Raw genomic sequence first — 21,125 nt, forward strand, 5'->3', positions numbered from 1 at the left:
TGGAGGTATTTGTACTTTGTGGGCTTGAGGGGGGCTAGGGTTGGGAAGATGGGTCAGATGGCCTAAGAAATTGGGGGGAGGGCTGGGGGGAACAGTTGAAGATGGGAGACTGTCAGGTATATGGTTGAAACTATAACGTTGAGAAACCTCTTTAGAAAATATAATAAGAAAGGATTATGTGTTTAAGGTGCTTAAGGGGGAGCAACTGGCATAGGGGCAGGCATCTAGGGAGTGTGTGAGTGCTCATTTTGTCATAGTGTGTTAAATCATTGGGTGGAGACCATACAATGAGCGTGAAGGTATTACCACATCCTGGGGAGACCTGATGTTCTCCAATAGAGGGAATAGTGTCCCTCGAGAGAATCAGTGGCTCCCAATGGGTTAGGGCAGTCTAGTATGTCAAGCCCGCAGCACTGTTGCAAATATCTGTAAATCTGGTCCCTCAAGTAGTGAAGATTGATTGTCACTGGGCCCTGAGGGGAGGGGGGAGAAAGGTATAGAATAGATGGAAGCAGGGTAACTGGGGGGCAATGGAAGTGTTCCACAAGATGATGTAATGATGGATATAGGACATGTTAACTTACACCAAAAATGTATAAAAGTCTATAAGCTAAAATGTAAACCATAATATAAAACATAAATGAAACTAAAAATTTAGAAATTTGTACAGTCTAAAATATAAACCACAATGTAAACCAAAATGGAACAATGTTTGGCAGCCATGTTTCAATATCTGTACATTAGCTGCAGCAAATTTAACATGAACATGTAAAAAGATCATTGCTGGGGAAGGGGGAAAAGGGTTTGATATTGGATATATGGGAGTTCCCTATATTGTATATGTGAATTACTATGATCTAAAACTTTTTGAAGACAAAATTAAAAATTACAAAAAAAAGAAAGGATGTAGACACTGAGGAAGAAACGAAAGAAAGTGCCTTGCCATTGTACACACAGGGCAACACCTGTTATAGTGATGAAAGACAAAACATTAAGTGCAAAGTTTTGTAATATTTTTCATTTATTTAAATACTTCAATTTATTTTAGTATTTCTAAATTAGTACATATATTTCTCGTCTTTAAACCCATCACTATATTTCATTTTCCTATTAATTGAATTTGGCAATGTATTAGGCTTCATTGTTGAAGAAGTTTGGACCACAGAGAAGTACAACTATGGCAGAGGAGAAACTCTGATGTGGGGTGTTACTGATGGGGGTGCAGGGTTAGGAGTGAGTTCTCTAGGACATGTATATAGGGGACATAAAAAAATGTCCTGATATATGTTGGGTATTTTCATAGTAGTTACAGTTACAAACAACAACTTAGGTAGTGCTGAGTTCCCACTCAGGGGAGCTTTGTCACATTCCCCAATGGAACAGCAATAATCCCCCAAGTGCAACGGCAAAGACCAACAAGGAAGGATGGTCCAGTGATGAGCCTTTGATACTGATGACTATGCTTATGAGCCTGTCTGCCTGAAATATGAACTAGGTCTAGAGCTGGAGGGTGCCTAAAAGTTACCTCTTGAGAGCCTTCATGTTGCCACTCAGCATGTAAATGCATTATTTTCCCCCCAGTGTGGGACACGACTCCCGGGAATGAGCCTACCTGGTGCTGAGGGATTACTTCCAATCACTAACTGGTGATGTAACTAGATGTAACCTTGAATAAAAGGGTTAACTCAGACCAGCAGTATATCTCAGCCTACATGTAGAATCATGTGTTAAAAACTGCTTTTTGACATTGAATAAAAGGGGGAAATGACAAAGACAAATAAGTTTATAGGTCTAGGAGTCTTCAAAAAAGAGTTGGAAGGTCAGCAAAGGGGTTGCGCTTATGCACGCCCTCAGCAGGACTCCAGAAACAGCCAAAGGAGATACAACCCTAGGTACTGGTTCTCCTGAAGGCTACAGAGACCCACAGGGTATATGGTCATGGCAGATGGATTTGGAGTTTTGTGCCATGTCGATGGGCACTACTTTGGAATTTGTGCTCCTGAGTGTGAGGGAGCTGGACTCAGATTTGCCCTTTCTACGCATACCTCTTCTGTCATTTTTACTGAACCTGTGGTTGGCGCTAGGGATGGTGTATACTCAGGGGACTTGAATTTCTGGACTGCCCATGTGCCAGCTGGGCCCTGAGCCTCAGCAGAGTTGCAACTCCTACTCTATGGTTTGTTGGACTTACCCAGGTCAGCTAACAGGGAGGTGAAGATGGTCAACCACCACACCAGGGAGCCAAGAGTGCCTACAACCGCAAACAGGAGAATCACATCCACCAGTCATGAGGGCTCTAAGCCCCCTCTCAATTTAGAGACAGAGTGGACATCACCATCCCAGGGTCCACAGGATGGAGAAATAAAATACGGAATAGAGTGGACTTACTGGTATTCTACTATAGAACTATTTCGACTAGTAATGGAAGAAATTGTAGCATTGATGTGGAGAAAGTATTCACAGCAGTTGCTAAGGGCAAGGAGAGGGAAGAAGAGATGTGATGTGGGGGACATTTTTGGGATTCTGAGTTGTCCTAAATGATATTGCAGGGTCAGATGCTGGACTTCATATAGTCTGCCATAACCCACTGAATATAACTCAGGAGAGAGTGTGAACACATGGTAAACTATTATCCAAGTGGTGCAGCAGTATTTCAAAACATGCTCACCGAGTGCGATGAGTGTGCCACAATTATGGAGGAGGTTGTTGGTGTGGGAGGAGTGGGGTGGGGATGGGGGGGTATACGGGAACCTCTTATGTTTTTTCAATGTAACATTTTTTGTGATGTATGTATCTTCAAAAAAATACAATTTACAAAAATGATGGCAGTGTGGGAGTGGGCTATATGGGAACCTCTTATGTTTTTTTAATGTAACGTTCTGTGTGATCTATTAACTTTAATTTTAAAAAATGCGTTAAAAAATTTATATATATAAATATATATTGTCAAGAGGATTTACACTAAATAGCCAGAATCAAAGTAGGTAATTTTGGGTGCCAGGAAGATGGATGATGAAACTATAATTCCAAAATGAAAACCATTTTAATGGTATGGTCTCAACTAAGACAGGTAGAGATAGAGAAGAAATTCATGAAGTAGAAAGTGACAAATTTGAGGGCTATTTTATTTCTTTTCGTTGAGAAGAGCAGAGAGCAGTTACAAAGTCTGGGTCAAAAAAATATGTGAGATTGTTTATGAGAAAATGTCCCTTTTACAGATCAAATCTTGGTAGACAAAAGTTGAATTTAAAAGGACCTGAGGTGAAGCGGACTTGGCCCAAGGGATAGGGCGTCTGCCTACCACATGGTAGGTCTGCAGTTCAAACCCTGGGTCTCCTTGACCTGTGTGGAGCTTGCCCACGCGCAGTGCTGATGCACGCAAGGAGTGCTGTACCACGCAGGGGTGTCTCCCATGTAGGGGAGCCCCACGCGCAAGGAGTGCGCCCCGTAAGGAGAGCTGCCCAGTGTGAAAGAAAGTGCAGCCTGCCCAAGAATGGCACCACACACATGGAGAGCTGACACAACAAGATGACGCAACAAAAAGAACACAGATTCCTGGTGTCGCTGATAAGGATAGAGGCGGTCACAGAAGAACACACAGCAAATGGACACAGAGAGCAGACAATTGGGGGGTGACGGGGGAAGGGGAGAGAAATAAAAAATAAATCTTTAAAAAAATAATAAAATAAAATAAAAGGGCCTGAGGACGAAGGTAAATAGGTAGTATATGACTAATCTGAGAAGCATAAGCCTTATTTTTATGTACATTTAAAACACGTATATGTGATACAGATGATATAACAATGGGTTTATAAATTTTATTGTAAACTAAATTAAATATCAACGAACATAATGCTTTTTTTTTTTCCCCCTCCCCCTCCTGCTGTCTGTGTCCATTCGCTGTGTGATCTTCTGTATCTATTTCTCTCTTTTTTGCCTTCTCTTCTCTTCTTTCACCTCTAGGATTCACCCGGATTTGATCCAGGGACCTCTGATGTGGAGAGAGGTTCCCTGTCAATTGCACCACCTCAGTTCCTGGTATTTGCTGCACTTTGCCTTGACTCTCCCCTTTGTCTCTCTTTTGTTGTGTTATCATCTTGCTTTGTGACTCACTTTTGTGGGTACTGGTTCATTTGTGCGGGAACTCAACTTGCTACATGGGCACTTGACTCACCATGAGGGCACTGGCTTGCCAAGCAGGCACTTGTGCAGGTATTCGGCTCACCACACAGGCACTTGGCTCACCACATGAGCACTTGGCTCACCACACGGGGACCCACATAACACTTGGCTCACTGCATGGGCACTTGGCTCAATGGGCACTCAGCTCACCACACGCCACTGGCTCACCATGCAGGTACTCATGTGAATACTCGGCTCGCTGGGCGGACACACGCTCACTGCATGGGCACCCACATGGGCACTCAGCTCACCACGTGGGCACTCAGTTTACCGCACAGGCACTCGGTCACCACACGCGCACTAGGCTCACCATCACCACGTTGGCACTCGATTCGCCACATGGGTACCCACGTAGGCACTTGGCTTGCCACATGGGCACTCAGCTCACCATGTGGGCACTTAGCTCACCACAGAGGCACTGGCTTGCCGTGCAGGCATACTTTCTCTTCTTTCTCACCAGCAGGCCCCAGGGATTGAACCAGTTCCTCCCATAAGGTAGGTGGAGGCCCTTTCACCTGAGCCACATCCCCTCTCCCATAATGCTTCTTAAGGGAACAATTATAAGTCCTCGTCGCTCAAGTGTCTTGACCTCTTAAACTTGGAGCGCATACGCACATAACTCTGACCACAACTACTCAACCATCTTATACTTAATAAATGGCCCTAGAGAAGTTAAGAAGGTATTTTGCTAGTTGTCTACTACATCTGTGTTTTACTTTGCTGATTAATTACGTATATTCAAATGCCCTAACAAACAGTCAGCTTACTCAGTTGGGTAAATCTAATTTAAAGCTTTAAAAATGCTTATGTGATAGTCAGTATTTGGCATATTTTATTTCCTAACCCTCAAAAGTCTTTCTTCATCCACAAGCCAGCTGTATTTAATTTTTAAGATTTATTTTAAGACTCCAAGGGCATAAAATTCCTATTTATGCAATACCTCATTCCCTAACTCAGGATTTTAATCTATAGTGTTTGACTGCATCTTGGTAACTTTACTGATAAATAACAGAAAAGAGCACTGCTTAAAAGAAAAGTTTCTATCATAACACTGTCCACAAAGAGCAATTTACACTTTGTAGCATCCAGATAAATCATGTGACTTGAATTTTTAGGGCTCATATCAGCTGGAAAGGCTGTTAAAATAGAACTTCTTAGTGCACAGTTGTTTAATAAACTGGCCTTTTATTTACTGGTGCATATCAACCTTTTTTTCATGGAATTTTCTTTTCAAATTGATGCTTGGGGTCTTATATTAAATAAAGATTTCTGATTCATCTCATTTTTCTGGGAATTTGTATCCTATTCGTAGTTGGTTTTCTTTTCTGCCAGGCTTCAGCTTTTATTTTCTCAGATTTCTGCCTGGATAGTTCCCGAAAATGCTTATGAGAGTCTTTACACACCTGATAAGACATTCTTCAGTAGTAATCTTCTATATCAACCATGAACACTACAATTATTTCACAGATTATATATTCCTCTGCACACTTCTGGTGTGCAGGATTTACCATTTCCATGCAAATTGTATGAACAGCAGGCAAAGCACAAACTCCCTTCAAAAAGAAGGTTAGAGGTTAACCAAGGAAAGTAAACTAAAAGTTTTTAAATACGGAAGTTGGTGGGAGACAAAGGCAACCTGCAGGAAGACCATTTTATCATATTGATGGAAGCAATGAAAACATTGCCAGCATTTGCCCTATCAAGGGCTATTGAGCCAAAGCTATATTTTCATCTGGTTTGTGGACAACATTTCTGAAATCTAATATAGAGAGAATCCAGTTTTGTACTTAAGTTTCTTCTGTTAATTTTCCTAGTGCTACATATCAATTTTTTTTCTTGAATGCCCCAATGTCCTCAATTTATTTTATCCTGAATGCCTCAATAGTTGCTTGCAAAAGAGTGAAATAAAAACACTAAAACTATTGAAATTGAAAATTTATGTTTTAGGGATTATATATATAATCACAAAAATTAAAGAGAATAAATACAGAACAAATTAATAACGAGGTATAGTGCAACAAAAATACAATATAAAATAAAACTATATTAAATATTCTTATAAAAAGTTATTATTTTTTATCATCGTAAGAAGACTACTTATTTAAAAAATTAGGCATGATATGCATATTTTTATATTTATTTTCTTTTTCTGTTCTTTTATCAATCTAACAATTAGTTACTGCCAATACTATCCAGAAATAGGTAGAATACAAATGATAACAAAAAATGATTTTCCAGTAAGTATTATTTGTTAGAAAGAGGGGGATGGCAGACTGCTTCTGTATGGTCTGTGTGGACACTATTTATTCTCTGAGATAGCTGACTCTTAAAGCTGAAACAATCTTTACATGTTGATGTTCTCTGTTTTACTGAGCTACCCACAGGGAGATTTATGGGAATGCTATCATGTCAAGGTCACAGGGATTAAGTGAACAGCGATGACAGTAAGCAAGCCATTTCTCTGTATTCCAAAGGGTTCAACTCAGTTACTTAAAATGCCATAAACATAAATACTCTTCTCTCTCTACCATGCATCTGTGACAGATGACTTCAAAATACAGCACTCCAGGGCACTGGTACTTTCCAACGAAACAGGCAACCTTCTTTATTGATGAAAGACAGTAAATGACATTTGAACACAAATATCAAAAAATACCTTACAATCTAGTGCATTGCCTTTTAGAGTGCATACCATATAGAGAAATACCACTGTAAATTAATTTACTCATTTTATTTACTAAAATGAAAACATATATGACATGGAGTTATAGAAAGGAGTACATTTGTAGAGAAAAATGCTGTTTGAATTCAAATTCCTAAAGTTTTTAACATGTCTTTTTATAATTTTCAAAATGTATGAGCTGAACGTGTTGTTTTAAAGGATACAATATGACTTAAATAATAATTCTAACCTAAAAAGCAAGCTTACAAAAAAAAAACCTCAAATGAAAAGATTCCAGAGATTTTCTCATCAGCCTACTGATGTCCTACTTTCAGTAACCTCCCCCCCCCCCCCAAAAAAAGAAAAATGCCTTACAAGTATGCCAAGAAACAAGATGCTACTGTTTGAAAATATTTCCTACAGTTTGGTGAAAACACATTTTAATTAGCAGCCAAATATGGTTTGAGAGATGGTGGTAACCTCACGTCAACTCCTGGCACTTGGGGAAAATTGTCAAAATTTTCTAATTCTACACCATCTGTAAGCCAAGATGAAGTTTCTTTAATGTGCGGATCTGAGAATATTGATCTTCAAACTAATGTGTTTTTTGTGGCTGAGACAGCAGTCCAATATTTGTGAGATCTGTTGTTTCACATCTGCTAATGGATTTTCTTCATTATCATCACCTGTGCATTCTATGCAATTCTAACTTCATTTACAAATCATTTTACAAAGGGTCTTACTTTGGGGAGACTTATTAAAACACCCTCATTTTAAAAATCCATATATTTTAGGGGGAAAGGTTGCAGAAATAGCGCTGGCCATCAGCTGGGTCGAGAGGCACCTCCCCGTGCAAACAGTAGGCACTCCGGGTCCTGCTGCAACAACCGCCGTGATGTCCACCCGGCCTGGTCCTCTCAACGCCCTCCCACCGACACACCCCACATCTGAGTCCCATCTGGGAAAATGAACTCGCCAGGCTGTTAAAGCGCTGGCTTCCTGCACCTCACCATTTGGGCCTGTGTTGAATATACAGACTGAGTATGTACACACGTGCTTCGGGGAAGACCAGCGCGGGCTCTGCCTGCCCTGGCTCGCCACCTAACCTCCTCGCCTGGAGCCGTCCACCGAGGGCCTGTTCTGGACGTGCTGAGAAGGCGTCACATGCAGACATGGTGACTCGTGTCCCCTGGAGCTGTATGTTTAACCTCCTGGTGGACATCTGCACCAGACGATGCCTCAGGCAAGGCAGACTCAGCTAGTCTCTCCCCTCTGCGTCAGTCCCATCTGCGCTTCTCAGCTCCAAGCACGGCCTCGGCACTTTGAGGGAATCATGACAGCCACTTGGCAACGTCCTGCTTCCTCCCAATCGTTTCAATCAGCAAGCTGTAGAATTCCACCCCATCTATCTTATGTTTTCTGTTGATCAGAGCAGTTAGAATTAGTGACCTCAGTCGGCTACAACAGGATGCTACTGAGTTCAAGGCCAAAGGTCCAAATGACCCCCAAAAACCAGTTCCCTGTTAGGGGAGGTTTGATTCCAGATATGTGTTTTAGGATGGTTGTAGAGAGGGTTGGGCCAGGGAGAAATTCCCACCTCCCCCATGCCAACCCCTACAGAACAGGCAGGATTGTGAATCCAGGAGCCTCGAGATTTCTCTTACCTTCTCAGCAGACCAGAGAGCTATTCCCTTTTAAAAGTAGCTGAGCTTTCCTAGAAGAGGGGAGGGACACCGAGGCATGAGAGGTGAGGAGCTTAGAGTAGCCAGGGCTGGAGAGTTTGTTCCGAGTCCGCAAGGGACAAGAAGACAGGGTGCCTGAAAGGGGAGCAGTACGTTTACTCCTAATGAAATGGCAGGAACATACAGGGCTGTGTTGTAGCGACCACACCTCCGTAACGGAGACTCTATGGCCTCGTTTTGATCAGAAACAGACCCAGCTTCAAGCTCAGACAAGGGTCACATCCCTAGAGCCCTGAGAAATGAGGATTCCAGAGTTTTATGCTAGTGAGATTACTAACGTCTTCGGTGTGTGTGGGTGTGCACGTACGTGTGTGTGGGTGTGTGCAGCCCTGAGAATGAATTTCCCATCAGCCCACAGAGGGGACTCAGCAAATTAAACTGAATTTAAACTAAAGCCTAAGCAGGGTGGCTGCCATTCATACTCCGAGAAGGCAACAGGAACTATTTCTGAGAAGGGAAGCAGGAGTGGAGCCAGGCAGCCACAGAATGAGGATGACTGACCAGAAGATTTATTTCCAAAGCACCGATTTTTCACTTCACAGCATTACCTGGTCATTGCTTACTTTATTTTCTAGTGCTTACTTGATGAGACTTTGTGCTTATAGCACTTAGTTACTTTAAGATTATGATGACAATTATTGAGACAGTGATTATGAGGACTCGTTTTGGAAGTGTAGAATATCAGGTTGAGAACAATAAACCTGTCATCTTCTCATTTGAACATGTCATGCTCATTTACGTAATTCTTAACTGACATCATACAAAGCTTCACAGCTGTTAAACAAATATGGGCCGTGATGCAACTATATTTCTGTACTAAGTGGAAATTTTTTGTCAGCTGAGATCTCACCATGGTACTAAGCTCACGACTGGTCGAATGCTCATCTGACCCAGTGGCACCAATATAATTGGCGTTCCAACTTGCAACCACTCATTCCCTGAGTACACAGCACATTCCTGGTGCAAAGTTGCAGTGGCTGTTCCATCATAACGTTATAAAAAACTTGGAAATTCCTGGGGAATTTCTTTTTTTCTCCTGAATACCTCATAATTTTTATTAGAGAATGGTATATTTAAGATTTTACATAGACAGCTCTCATTATATGACACACATACACTGAATCTCCTGACAATGTTATATTATTCAGCTTTCAACAGTCACAGGTATTTTAAAGAACTGAAGATAAGAACAGTGTTGTATTTGCTGATCTCTCCAGCTTTCTTTGATTGCCGACAGTCCAACTTTCCCTTCTGCCTTAAGACCTTCCTTCGGCATTTCTCTAGAACAGTCTGCTAGTGTTCTCTCACTTTTCTTTCATCTGAGAATGTTTTTATTTCCTGTTTCTTAAAGATATTTCTGCTGAATATAGAATTCTGGGTTGAGAGTTCTTTTTGTAACCTCCATGGTTTCGACAGGAAATCCATACAATCATTTGAACTGTTATTCCTGCATATGTATTGTTTTTCTCTGGCTGTTTCCAATTTTTTTTTTATCTTTGGTTTTGAGAAGACTGATTATGATGTGTCCAGGTATAGTTTTTATTGCGTTTTCCCATTCGGAATTCTCTGAGCACCCTGAGTCTCTCTACCTTGATGTCTTTCACCAAACTGGTTATGTTTTCAGCCATTCTTATTTCAATTTTTCTTTTCATACCAATCTTTCTCCTCTTCTTTTGGGGTTTCACTGACACAAATACTAAACCTTTTGATATTGTCTCACTAGTATCCACAGCTCTGTCATTTTTTCTTTTCAAACTGCTTGTTACTCAAGTGTATTGTTTTCCTTGAACAATCTTCAAGTTTATTCATTCTTTCCTCTGTCATCTTCATTCTACTACTGAGTTCATCCAGTGAATTTTTATTTCAGATATTGTATTTTCATTTGGTCCTTTTTATTTACTTTCCATTTCTCTGCTGAGATCACCTTCTATCATTTCATTCATTTTACAAGCATTTTCCTTTACCTAGTACAGATGGTTACAAGAGCTGCTTTTAAGTCTCTGATATTTCCATCATTAGCATTGGTTAATTGTCTTTTCCCTTGAGAAATGGTGAGATTTTCCTGATTCTTTGAATATTAATTTTGGATTGCATTCTGAAATATTATGTTGTGAAACTGTTATTTGTAATCCTTGCTTATTTTTGTTCTAACAGTCAATCAACCATTTCAGGTTCAGACTACAAGTTCTATCTTGCTCTCTTGGGCAGCAGTTTCTATGTCAGTTTAGTTCAGGCCTTTTTTGTAAAACTTCAAAAACAATTCCTAAATCCCCAGATTTCCAAGTCTTACCCTGTTTTAGTAGTGTTTTGTATTTCATTTTTCCATTTGATAGTTTTTTATAATTAATATAATTGGTCATTAACTTCATCATTGGAATAATGATGAACTTTATAGTCAGATAGACTGGATTCAAAATTCCATGCCTACTATTTAACTAGGTAAATAAGACTGTCTAGAAAGTATGATTAAAAAAAAAGGAATCCAAGGACTTAGCTCTATTAGTTAGTCATATACTAAGAAAGATTATAGAGAACAAAGCTACGCTTGAAGATTCATAATCCAGTGATCCAGGGAGTGAAGTGTGATGACAGAAATATCCATATGTGTTCAGTCAGGGAGCATGAAGGATTAATATGCAGGAAAGGACAGAAGATATCTGTCTGTCTGAGGCCCAGTACCCACTCTGGAAGCTGACCGGCTAGCAGAGGACACAGTTCCACATCACCATGAGAAAATGCGGTGAAGGGCACTGCCCTTCAGCTGTCCTCCAATGACATGACAAAATAGTTAAACTCCACGCCATGTGTGGCTTCACACATTTATGGTGACATCCTGAATCCTACCCACTGGATTACGGGCAATATACAGCAATATACAGCTTAGGCTAGAGGGAAACAAAAAGATAAACCCACTCCAGATGACTCAGAAAGAGAAACAACCACGAGAGGTCTTTATAGCATGGCAAGATGCTTGGTCTGACTAGACACAAGTTATCCTTAACATCCGGAAGCTTCAGCTTCCTCATGGTAAAATGGAGACACCTCCAACACCAACCTAACAGAGATGTGGGGTTAGGTGGAACAAGCCATGTGAAGTGCTGGTGGTGGGTCCTGCACACATACATACTTAATCAGTACTGCATGTCGTGGTTATGGAAATGACGACGGAAAAACTGAGCATTGGCAAGATTACAATGACATTGTAATCTCCATCAAAAATGCAAAGATAATAAAGTTTTCTCAATCCCATTTTATACCTGAAATCCCAGGAAAGATGGTAAAATATTATGCTGGTCATAGTCTAGATATTATATCTAAGACATTCTATATTATCTAGATATTATTCTTTTGTAACTAATAGGATCACTTCTACCTAAATTCTAACAGAGTCTTGCTCACATTTAACCAAGCCCCAAACTCTGCCAGACAGTGATTCGATAAAAACATCTAAAGAGCTCTGTGGCAGTATGGTATTTTTATAAATTTCAAAAAGAGATATTGATTATGTCTGTAAATTGGTCTGTTTCTCTAGGTATGATACCCTTTGATTATATTAGATTCAGCCAAGATATCTTTGATTAAATTATGTTAAGATTAGGGCTTTGATTCAACAGGTCATTAGGGCGTGCAGGGTTGATTCCCCACCCCCTTGGTGAGCTATATAAAGGGATAATCAATCAAAAAGGGAAGAGCAGTAGATACACAGGAGAAGAACACAGAGGAATGGAGACAACTCCACAGAGGTGGCTCCACAGACACAGCAGAGGTCCCAGGAAGAGAGATGAGCATGATAGACTACAGCTGATCTTGTGAAGAGAACAAAGCAGCTGAGCCCGGAAAGAAATGAGAGAGATGAGCCTTATGTTAGCTTATAGCTGGAATCAGAAGAAGCTGGGCCCACAGAGCCGTAAAAGGAAGAGGAAGGCTGAACCTTTGCAAACATCGCCCGCCATCTTGCTTCAACACATGGGAATAGACTTTGGGTGAGGAAGTACCTCTCATAGTACTTTGAGTTGGACTCTTTAGGGCCTTGTGACTGTGAGCTTCTACCCCAAATAAATATCCTTTATAAAAGCCAACAGATTTTCTGGTACTTTGTGTCAGCACCCCTTTGGCTGACTAATGCAGGCCCAATAAAAAGAAGCTATTAAAACAAAGAACAACAGGAACCCAAATATAGTGATCTGCCTCTCATTACTATTTACCTGAACAGCTTCATTCTGCAGAAGGAAAAAAAACCCACAATTTTACTTCCATAAAATTTTTGGAAGGAGAATATTTGTAATTTATATACAACCAATTTTGGTTTTATTTAATTTTGATACTACAATATCACAAAATCCTAATTTGAGCTGTAAATCCTAAGAAAGACTGAGTAGAAAATTACAGAAGAAAAATTCTTAAAAGGAAGTATATTTCTATAGTAAATGCCTATTATTATTGTATATAAGAAAAATTTAGAATGACATAAATTTAATAAGAGCTGACTCTAAAAGATTAAAAAAGGTGCCATTTTTGATATCCTAACATCTGTTCAGTCATAAGAGAAGACTCTAAAATAATTGACTAAACAAATTTTATATTGTTACATATTATAAGTTAGAAAAATAACTTCCATTGTAGCTACGTTAAAAAGTTTAGGTTTTCAGCAGAAGTGGAAGACAAAAACAAAAAACAAAAAAACTGGACTTCATCAAAATAAAAAACTTTTGTTCATCAAGGGACATTATCAAGAAAATAAACAATCTAAAGAACAGCAGATTTGCAAATCATATATCTGATAAGAGTTTACTATGTAGACTATAAAAAGAACCATTACAACACAGCAGCAATAAAAAATACAATACTCTAATTAAAAAATAGGCAAGGACTTGAGAAGAAATTTCTCCAAAGAATGCTATACAAATGGCCAATAAGCATCTGAAAAGATACACAACATCATTAGTCACTAGGGAAATGCAAATCTAAACCACCACGAGACCCGCTTCACAAAGATCAGGATGGCTATTATCAGAAAAACAGAACAGAACAAGCTTTGGCAATGATGTGGAGAAACTGAAGCACTCTTGCATCACCGGTGGGAATGTAAAATGGTATACACTGCTGTGGAAAACGGCTCCTCAGAAAGCTGAACACAGAATGACCTGAGACCCAAAAGTTCTGCTCCTGAGTATACACCCAAAGAACTGATAACAGGACTCAGATCACTGAACACCACTGCTCACAGCTGCATTACTCACAACAGCCAAGGGCGGAGGAGAACTCATGTCCGTCAGCGGATGCATGGGTAATTTAAAGCCCAAACAAAACACATACACAATGGAATATTATTCAGCCACAGAAAGAATGGAGTTCTGGCACATGTGAAAACCCAGATGAACTTTGATAACATTATACTAAGTAAAATAAGCCAGGGTACAAAAGGCCATGTATTGTACGATGTCACTTGCATGAGTTGCCTAAGCCAGACAGATTCACAGACACCAAAAGTAGATGAGAGGCTCTGGGGCTAGGGGTAAGGGATGTATGGGTTTCTTTTTGAGGTGATGAAAAATTTCTGGAAATAGTGGTGATGGTAGTACAACATTGTGAATGTAATTAATGCTATTTAATTGTACACTTAAAAATGGTTAAAATGAAAAATGTTAATGTACTTTACCAGAAAAGAAGTTTAGGTTTCCTTCTAAACCATTTTAAAGAAGGATTACAAATAACTTTAAATCATATTTTCTAAATAATTGTTAAATCTGTAGCCATATTTTTGCTTCTGTTATAATTAATGTATGAGTTATTATTTACTTCTAATTATCATAACTCACCTATGAGAAACTGCTCCCCAAGCACCATGCTTATTTGTGAGAATGTTAAGAATCTTCTGTTTGAGCTGATTTGCAGTTACGTGATCACGATGCTTAGCTGCACTGATGAGATGGTCACACATCTTCTCTTCTTCTCTTCTATCAGCAGCATATTGGGCACACTGTGACTATAGGAAATACAAACAATGCATAATTTAAAGCTTTCTATTTTGTATAAGTCAGGAAGGATATCTAACAAATTAAAGGACAATTATTCAAAGAAAAAAACTCAAATGATGTAATCTTTTGATGGTTTGTTCTAAAGTATGCCTATAGTCCCCTTTCAAACTGTTGTAAAAATGTGTCCTTACAATGTGTTTATATGTAAGGCATATGTAAAAGAATGCATACAATGTTAATTAAAGTAATTAATGATTTTTAGGGTTCCTTCCGATTCTGAAAATTTGATTTTACAGCATTTCAAAATATTTTAGAAACACAAATGGTTTACTAAAAATGTAAATCTACTGCTATTTTGACCAATATGTTATATCTCACTTAAAACAGAGTTTTGTGGGAAGCGGCTGTGGCTCATCAGTTGGGCTCCTGTCTACCACATGGGAGGCCCTAGGTTCATGTCCCGGGGCCTTGTTGTGAAGCCAGTCTGGCCCACGTGCCATGGAGAGCTGAAGGCCTGCACCTGTGGAGAGCTGGCCCAGCAAGATGACGCAGCAAAGGGAAACAAGCAGACACAGAAGAATACAGCTAATGTACACAGAGAGCAAACAGCAAGCAAGCTGCAAGGGGGTAGAAATAAAGAAATAAAAAAATAAACAGGTCTTTAAAAAAAAAAAAGTTCTTTTTCTGACAGTATGCTTTTCCGTTTCATTAATGGTAATGTAGTATAGAAGCAGCAGCACTGGTTCAGGAATTGAGACCTGGATTTTAATTCTAACTTTATGCAAATTCCTGTTTTTCATTATACTCAGTTTTATATTTGTAAAATGAGACACTAAGACAAGGTTTTCTCTATGAAAATGTGATGTGTTGAAAGGGTCTCATAATAACTACCTCTTTTTCTCTCCAATCTCCGTAAGAATCAGCTGTGTTGCAATTGGCTGTAATTGTGCTCTCTGGGCATAAAACAGTTCGATATGAAGAATATCCTGTGAACTTTAAGTATGATTTTTTTTGTATAATAATTTTTTATAATGTAGCTTGACTATAAATTTCAACATTAGTAAGTATGTAACATGGGTCAAATAAGTAGGAAGGACAAAACTTTCATAATCTGAGAAAACACACATTAACTAGTTCACATTCATCATTACTGTAAAAGCCATCTCACTCATTGCTACAGACTACTGCTGCAAGCCATCCCGTTTGGAGGACTCACCCTACAGGAATCTAAGAAGGATTAATTCATTTTCCAACTTATCTTTTTGTACAGGGAATCACCAATTAGTAAAATGATCTGCCTCAGTAATGAGCTTAATATTTCATTAGCTCATTGGAGAGTAAAATTACATTTTCATTTTTCTTCCTTAACAATTACAGTGGTTAACTAAAAAAAAAACTTAACTGTGAAGGTCCCATTGCAAATTAAGTACACCTTTTCTCCTAAGTACAGGCTAAGATTCTTCAAAAATTCCTAATAAAAAAATCATGATCTCTATAAAACCTGTTACAGTTTAAACAGTGCCAGTATGTGGTATGCTGTACACACAGAGAGCCATGTCAAGGCATTTACTAAACAGATCTAGCCTAAAAAGAGCAAATGTAAACACTTGGGTTAAGAAGACAATGCACATCCATTAACAGGGAAAATGCTCTGAAATTTAACTCGACATCAGTATTATGCTTTACGCCCAGAGTCACCAAGCCGCCCTGCCTCCCCGCCTCCGCAAAACCCCCCGGCCCTCAGCCGAGCATTTCCCTACAGGAGAGAGCTCATCTTCAAGGGTGAAAATGGACCTGGGGTGGGGTCGGAAGAAAGATCTTACTCTTTTATTGCAGGACAATAAGGGCCAAAATGTATAAAAAGACTCTTTAGGAGGCACTAATCAAGAAACAGTTAAGAAACACTGCTCTTGGCTTACGTGCATCTTGGTTAACTACACGTTAACACTTTTAACTCCTATCTAGCTATTTGAAAAACCTATCTTAAGTCTTTTCCTATGACAAACACTGACTTGGTTACATCCCCACAAATTATCGTGATATTCTTTGTGGAAATAAGACTGATTCAAAACTGACTCTGAAGGGAATTTGGTTACAATTCTAAATCTTATTTACTAACAGAAGTAGAAAGCTAATTGAATATTCTTATTTAGTTTAGAGACCTGACATATCTTATATGGAAACATACTCTTCAAAGAATGGATAACTCAATCTTTCCTCATCATCCAGCTAACTATGGGATACCCTGATAAACAGCCACTGTTATTTACTGCTGAAGAGATACGACACTTCACTTTGACTAACACTTAACTGTAAATACACTTTTACCAAAGTTTAAAATCTCTCTGTTTTTCAAAATAAGATTGCTGCAATTGCACATGACAAGTGTCTGCAGTTTCACCAAACAAAATGAAATAGAGGTTATATGTATTCAAAGTAACAACGGACATCAGGGCACCTCAGTATTTCTGAAACTACTTTTATTCTGTAAATTAAATGAGCTGAAATACTGAAAAAAAATCAATACATTTAAAATATTGAAATTATAAGATTTGTTGAATTGAGGCAATACTGATAATGACAAATACCAAAATGCTTGAAATATATAATAACATTGTAAAAATGTTTTTGAAAACTATTAGGGAATATATAGCAGTTCAAAATTATTTTTGTACATAAAAGCAAAATTGTAGTTTATCCTCTACTCAAGTTATTTAGGATTTTTAAACCATTATATTTTTATCTATATCATATAATAATAGTAATGCTTCTGTTGTCAACAAAATATTAATTATCAAAATAAAACATGAACTAAACTGATCTTCACCAACTCTGAAGACAGATAGGTTACTAAGCAGAATACGGAATACTTGGCAGAACTGAGTTTCTTCATAAATGCACTTGTTATACCCATAAGCACCTAGTGGTGTGTAAAACTCACTGGAGTAACTGCATTATAAAATTTCATTTGCCTTTTCTCTTAGAGTAAATTAGGAGAGTCCTTTAGTCTACCAACTAGTGAGGCAAGTGCAAAGGGATTTCTTCACGTTTTAAATGAGATGAAAATGACCTAGTATTCTGAGTTTGACTTACCAAAGCCTTTAAACACAGGGACTGAAATGGCTTTGGTGAAATTTTCTTTTAAAAACACAGCTTTTTATGTAAGGTTACACATGGGTGACAACTGTCTTAAAACAGAAAAACAGAACTCCCCAAATCCACTCTCAAAACCTGACCTCGAACTCCGCGTGTTTGTGTACATCCTCAGCTCGCTGTCTGTTCAAAATAAACTCAGCTTCATTTGCGACACGAACTATATGGTCTTTCATAGCGTGGCACAGTAATCTGAAAACAAAAAGACTTTTGAAATTATCGTTCTTAACAGCTTCAGTTAATCCAGCTTTTTCAATAATAAAATTTCAAGACTGCAAGTATCAGTTATGCAAGAAACCTAAGCAAAGTTAAATTATAAAATTATTAACATATTTTGAATTATACCACGATGAAATTTGAAATATAGAAATATTCCATACAACTGTTATAGCAATGCCTCTGTTTTAATGCATCTTGTGAAACAGTAATACAGTTAACTCATTAAAGTTAGTTTAGCAAGGAGTTTTGATGGGGTGTTTTAAAATAGTTAAACAACAGAATTGACTATCTTGGAAGTAAATTTTCACACAGAAGCTGATGACCACATATTAGGAAATTTATGGAGTACAGTTTATTCTAATTATTATAGATGATACTACCAAATGATATCTAAAATTCCTTTAAATACAAACACTGTAAATTCTAAGCTGGAACCACAGTGAAATAAAGTTTAAAAATATAAGCATGGGACAAAATTTTTGGAAAAATAAGTTCTTAATCATACATATTGATTTAAATAAGTGTAATAATAAATACAGTAAAAGCCTCTGACTACATCCCCTATCCACTCAACTCCAACCTGAACAGGTAACCACTTGTTATAGTTTCTTGCATGTATTTTCAGAAAATTATAAAATTATACACATATACCACTAACTCTATTCTTTCCCCCACTTTTTACACTAGTGTTGATATGCGCAGTCTGCTCAGTGCCGGCTTTTTTAACGGCATGTGGCAGGGGGCATTTCCCAAGACGGCGGCCACGTGGCTCCCCTCCACAAGTCCCCTGCAGTGGGACTGGCACTGCCCCGCCAAGAAGTGTAGTCATTTTCTGCACTGTGGAGCTGGGCTTGCCCTGTGGCCTCAGCAGCAGCGATGCCACATGACTCCAGAGGCAGGATCGGAAGAGGTCTTGCAACATCTGCCTTTCTTTCTGGATACTACTGCAATGGGAGGCTCCAGGCGAAGCTGAGCTCCCAGCAGCCCCAGCTGGCTCCAGGCTCCAGGTAGCTGCAGTCAGACAGCCCCGCCTGGAGCAAAGAGCTGCTAGGCTCAGCCCGGGAGAGGAGACGTGGTGGTTGCAGAGATACCACAGAGTTTAAATAACCAGCCCCCACAACACAGTCACTCAGATTGTTTCCAAACTTCTGCTATCAATAAAGATGCTGCGATGAATAAACCAGTTCACGTGACATTTTGTTCATGTGCAGACAGATCAACAGGATAAATACCCAGGGTAGAGACTGCTTGTGACAGGGTAAATAAATGCCTTATAATTTATAATTTTAAGAGATTTTGGTCAAACGCAGTCAGCGCATTGGTTTCCATGGGGGCACATTCTTGTTTCCTGAATTTCAAAATGAGATTATTTAAAGGTGATTTAAATAACATCATATAGAATAAAGTAAGAGGCCACATAAATCATATTCAAATAGCCACTGGACATCAGAAATGGTACACAACCAAGCAGTCAATCAGCTTTACCATTTCACAGTCACTTATTTTTATCTCCTTGCAAGGAACACAGTTCACAGTTACAGGGAGGGTCTCTGGGCAGACGGCCCTTCCCGCCTTTCAGGGCATTCCTTCCACCTGTGGCTCACCAGCTCCCGCCTTCCGACTTCAACCAGAACACATCCTCTCTCTGCAGCCTTTCTCCTTCCAATCACCTTTTCTCCCTGAAACTCTTCAGCCTGGATTTTGGCATTGAGATTTTGGCCCTCCTCCTTTCCAAGGAGCTCCTCTCCGTCTGCCTGTCCCTCTGGCCAGCACCCCTCTTTCTTCCCCTGCTTTGTAGGTGGTCTTGAGCATGGTCTGTCCCTGCTGGCTGCTTGGTCCTCTTTTTTTCTGATGATTTTTGTCTGCTGTAGATTCAACTCTCACTCCCCTGCTAATTTTTCCAACCCTCTTCCCAGTTTGCCAGGGCTGTGTTTACAACAACCGCCTGTAAATCTAACCTAGATAACTGACCAAACCCTCATATTTAACATTTTTCAAACTGAATGCACCTTTCTCAAAAACCGTGTTCCTCCTGATAATTTACGTTTCTCTAAATGGCACCCACATTCTCTAGTCATGCAGACTCCCAATCTCAGTTATTCTGGCCTTCGTGTTCTCCTGGGAATGGTTAGCAGTCAAGTCCAGCACGTCCTGTAATTCCCATGCCTTCTTCCTTTCTACTCCACTGCCATCCCCGGTGGAGAAGCCCACTGCTCCCGGCCTCAGGCACCGGCCGGCCACACCACTTTCCCCGGCTCGGGGTAGTGTTGCCTAACAAATCCTGTGACCTTCTCAATAAGAAACGTGCTGTTATCCAGGATACGGCTCGAACACACCGTGTCAGCTTAGCCATCAGTGTTCCTTTCGGTAATGTTCCAAACTGGACTTAATCTGTCACTCGATTCTGGCCTGAAATCATTTCTTCCCATCCATTCAGCAAACAATTAGTATGCGTCACCTCTGTACACACTGTGCTAAACCCTGGGGATAGAAACGTGATCAGGACGCAGCCTTCCCCTTGCTTCCGTCTTCCGTCTAATCACTTCAGAACTGCTCACTGAGGTCCATCATGTGGAAAGGATGAGGTCTGGCCTTAACCATCACCAACAGCACCTCCTGAGAGCGAGGCCATGAACTAGACTGTACAACGTACCTACTTCCGAAAAGAAACTTCTTTTACAACATGAGAAAATGGGGCTAAGAAAAATTTAGTAGCCTGCCCCAGATCATGAATTTTATAATCCTTATAATTTCATATATTGCACTGATCCTCATAAATAACAATATTTTCTAAAATAAAGAATTGAAATCATGTTTAGTTCTGCCATCTTCCTTGATATGGCATTCTGACAATTTTTTTCATTCTGTCAATAAAAACAATGATAGGTGTTTTTATCATCTTCTTAAATTTTTTTTGCAGTAAGTTATTGTGTTAAAAATGCAAAGGATATTTGAAAAGTTAACTTCAAATCATTCAGTGTTTTTCTTAAAGGGCAAGTTCATAATATAGTTTCAATTCCCTTTCCTATGACCTTTTTAAAATTCAGTTTTAATACTCATATTCATTCACTGTCCAGTTTTTCTCTCCCTAGATTTTCATCACGAGAACTATTTTCAAGATTCTTATTCTTTATTTTCATTGACTGTTATTAAAATAAATCTTTTATTTTTCTTAAGTTGTCATTAATT

At 39.2% G+C, this 21,125-nt stretch overlaps 1 protein-coding gene across 6 annotated transcripts in view; it reads right to left on the reverse strand.

The window, feature by feature from the left end:
- Nucleotides 1–21,125, reverse strand: part of NBEA (neurobeachin) — a 579,373-nt gene that overhangs the window by 251,078 nt on the left and 307,170 nt on the right. For all 6 annotated transcript variants that reach the window (XM_071208160.1, XM_071208159.1, XM_071208158.1 and 3 more), the window contains exons 36-37: nt 17,801–17,909; nt 14,406–14,572 (exon numbers count right to left, since the gene is read on the reverse strand). In XM_071208160.1, coding sequence (XP_071064261.1) covers nt 14,406–14,572; nt 17,801–17,909 — 276 coding nt within the window. The remainder of the gene's footprint in view (nt 1–14,405; nt 14,573–17,800; nt 17,910–21,125) is intronic.

This window comes from Dasypus novemcinctus, chromosome 15, assembly GCF_030445035.2.
Source record: "Dasypus novemcinctus isolate mDasNov1 chromosome 15, mDasNov1.1.hap2, whole genome shotgun sequence".
NCBI classification, from domain to species: Eukaryota; Metazoa; Chordata; class Mammalia; order Cingulata; family Dasypodidae; genus Dasypus; species Dasypus novemcinctus.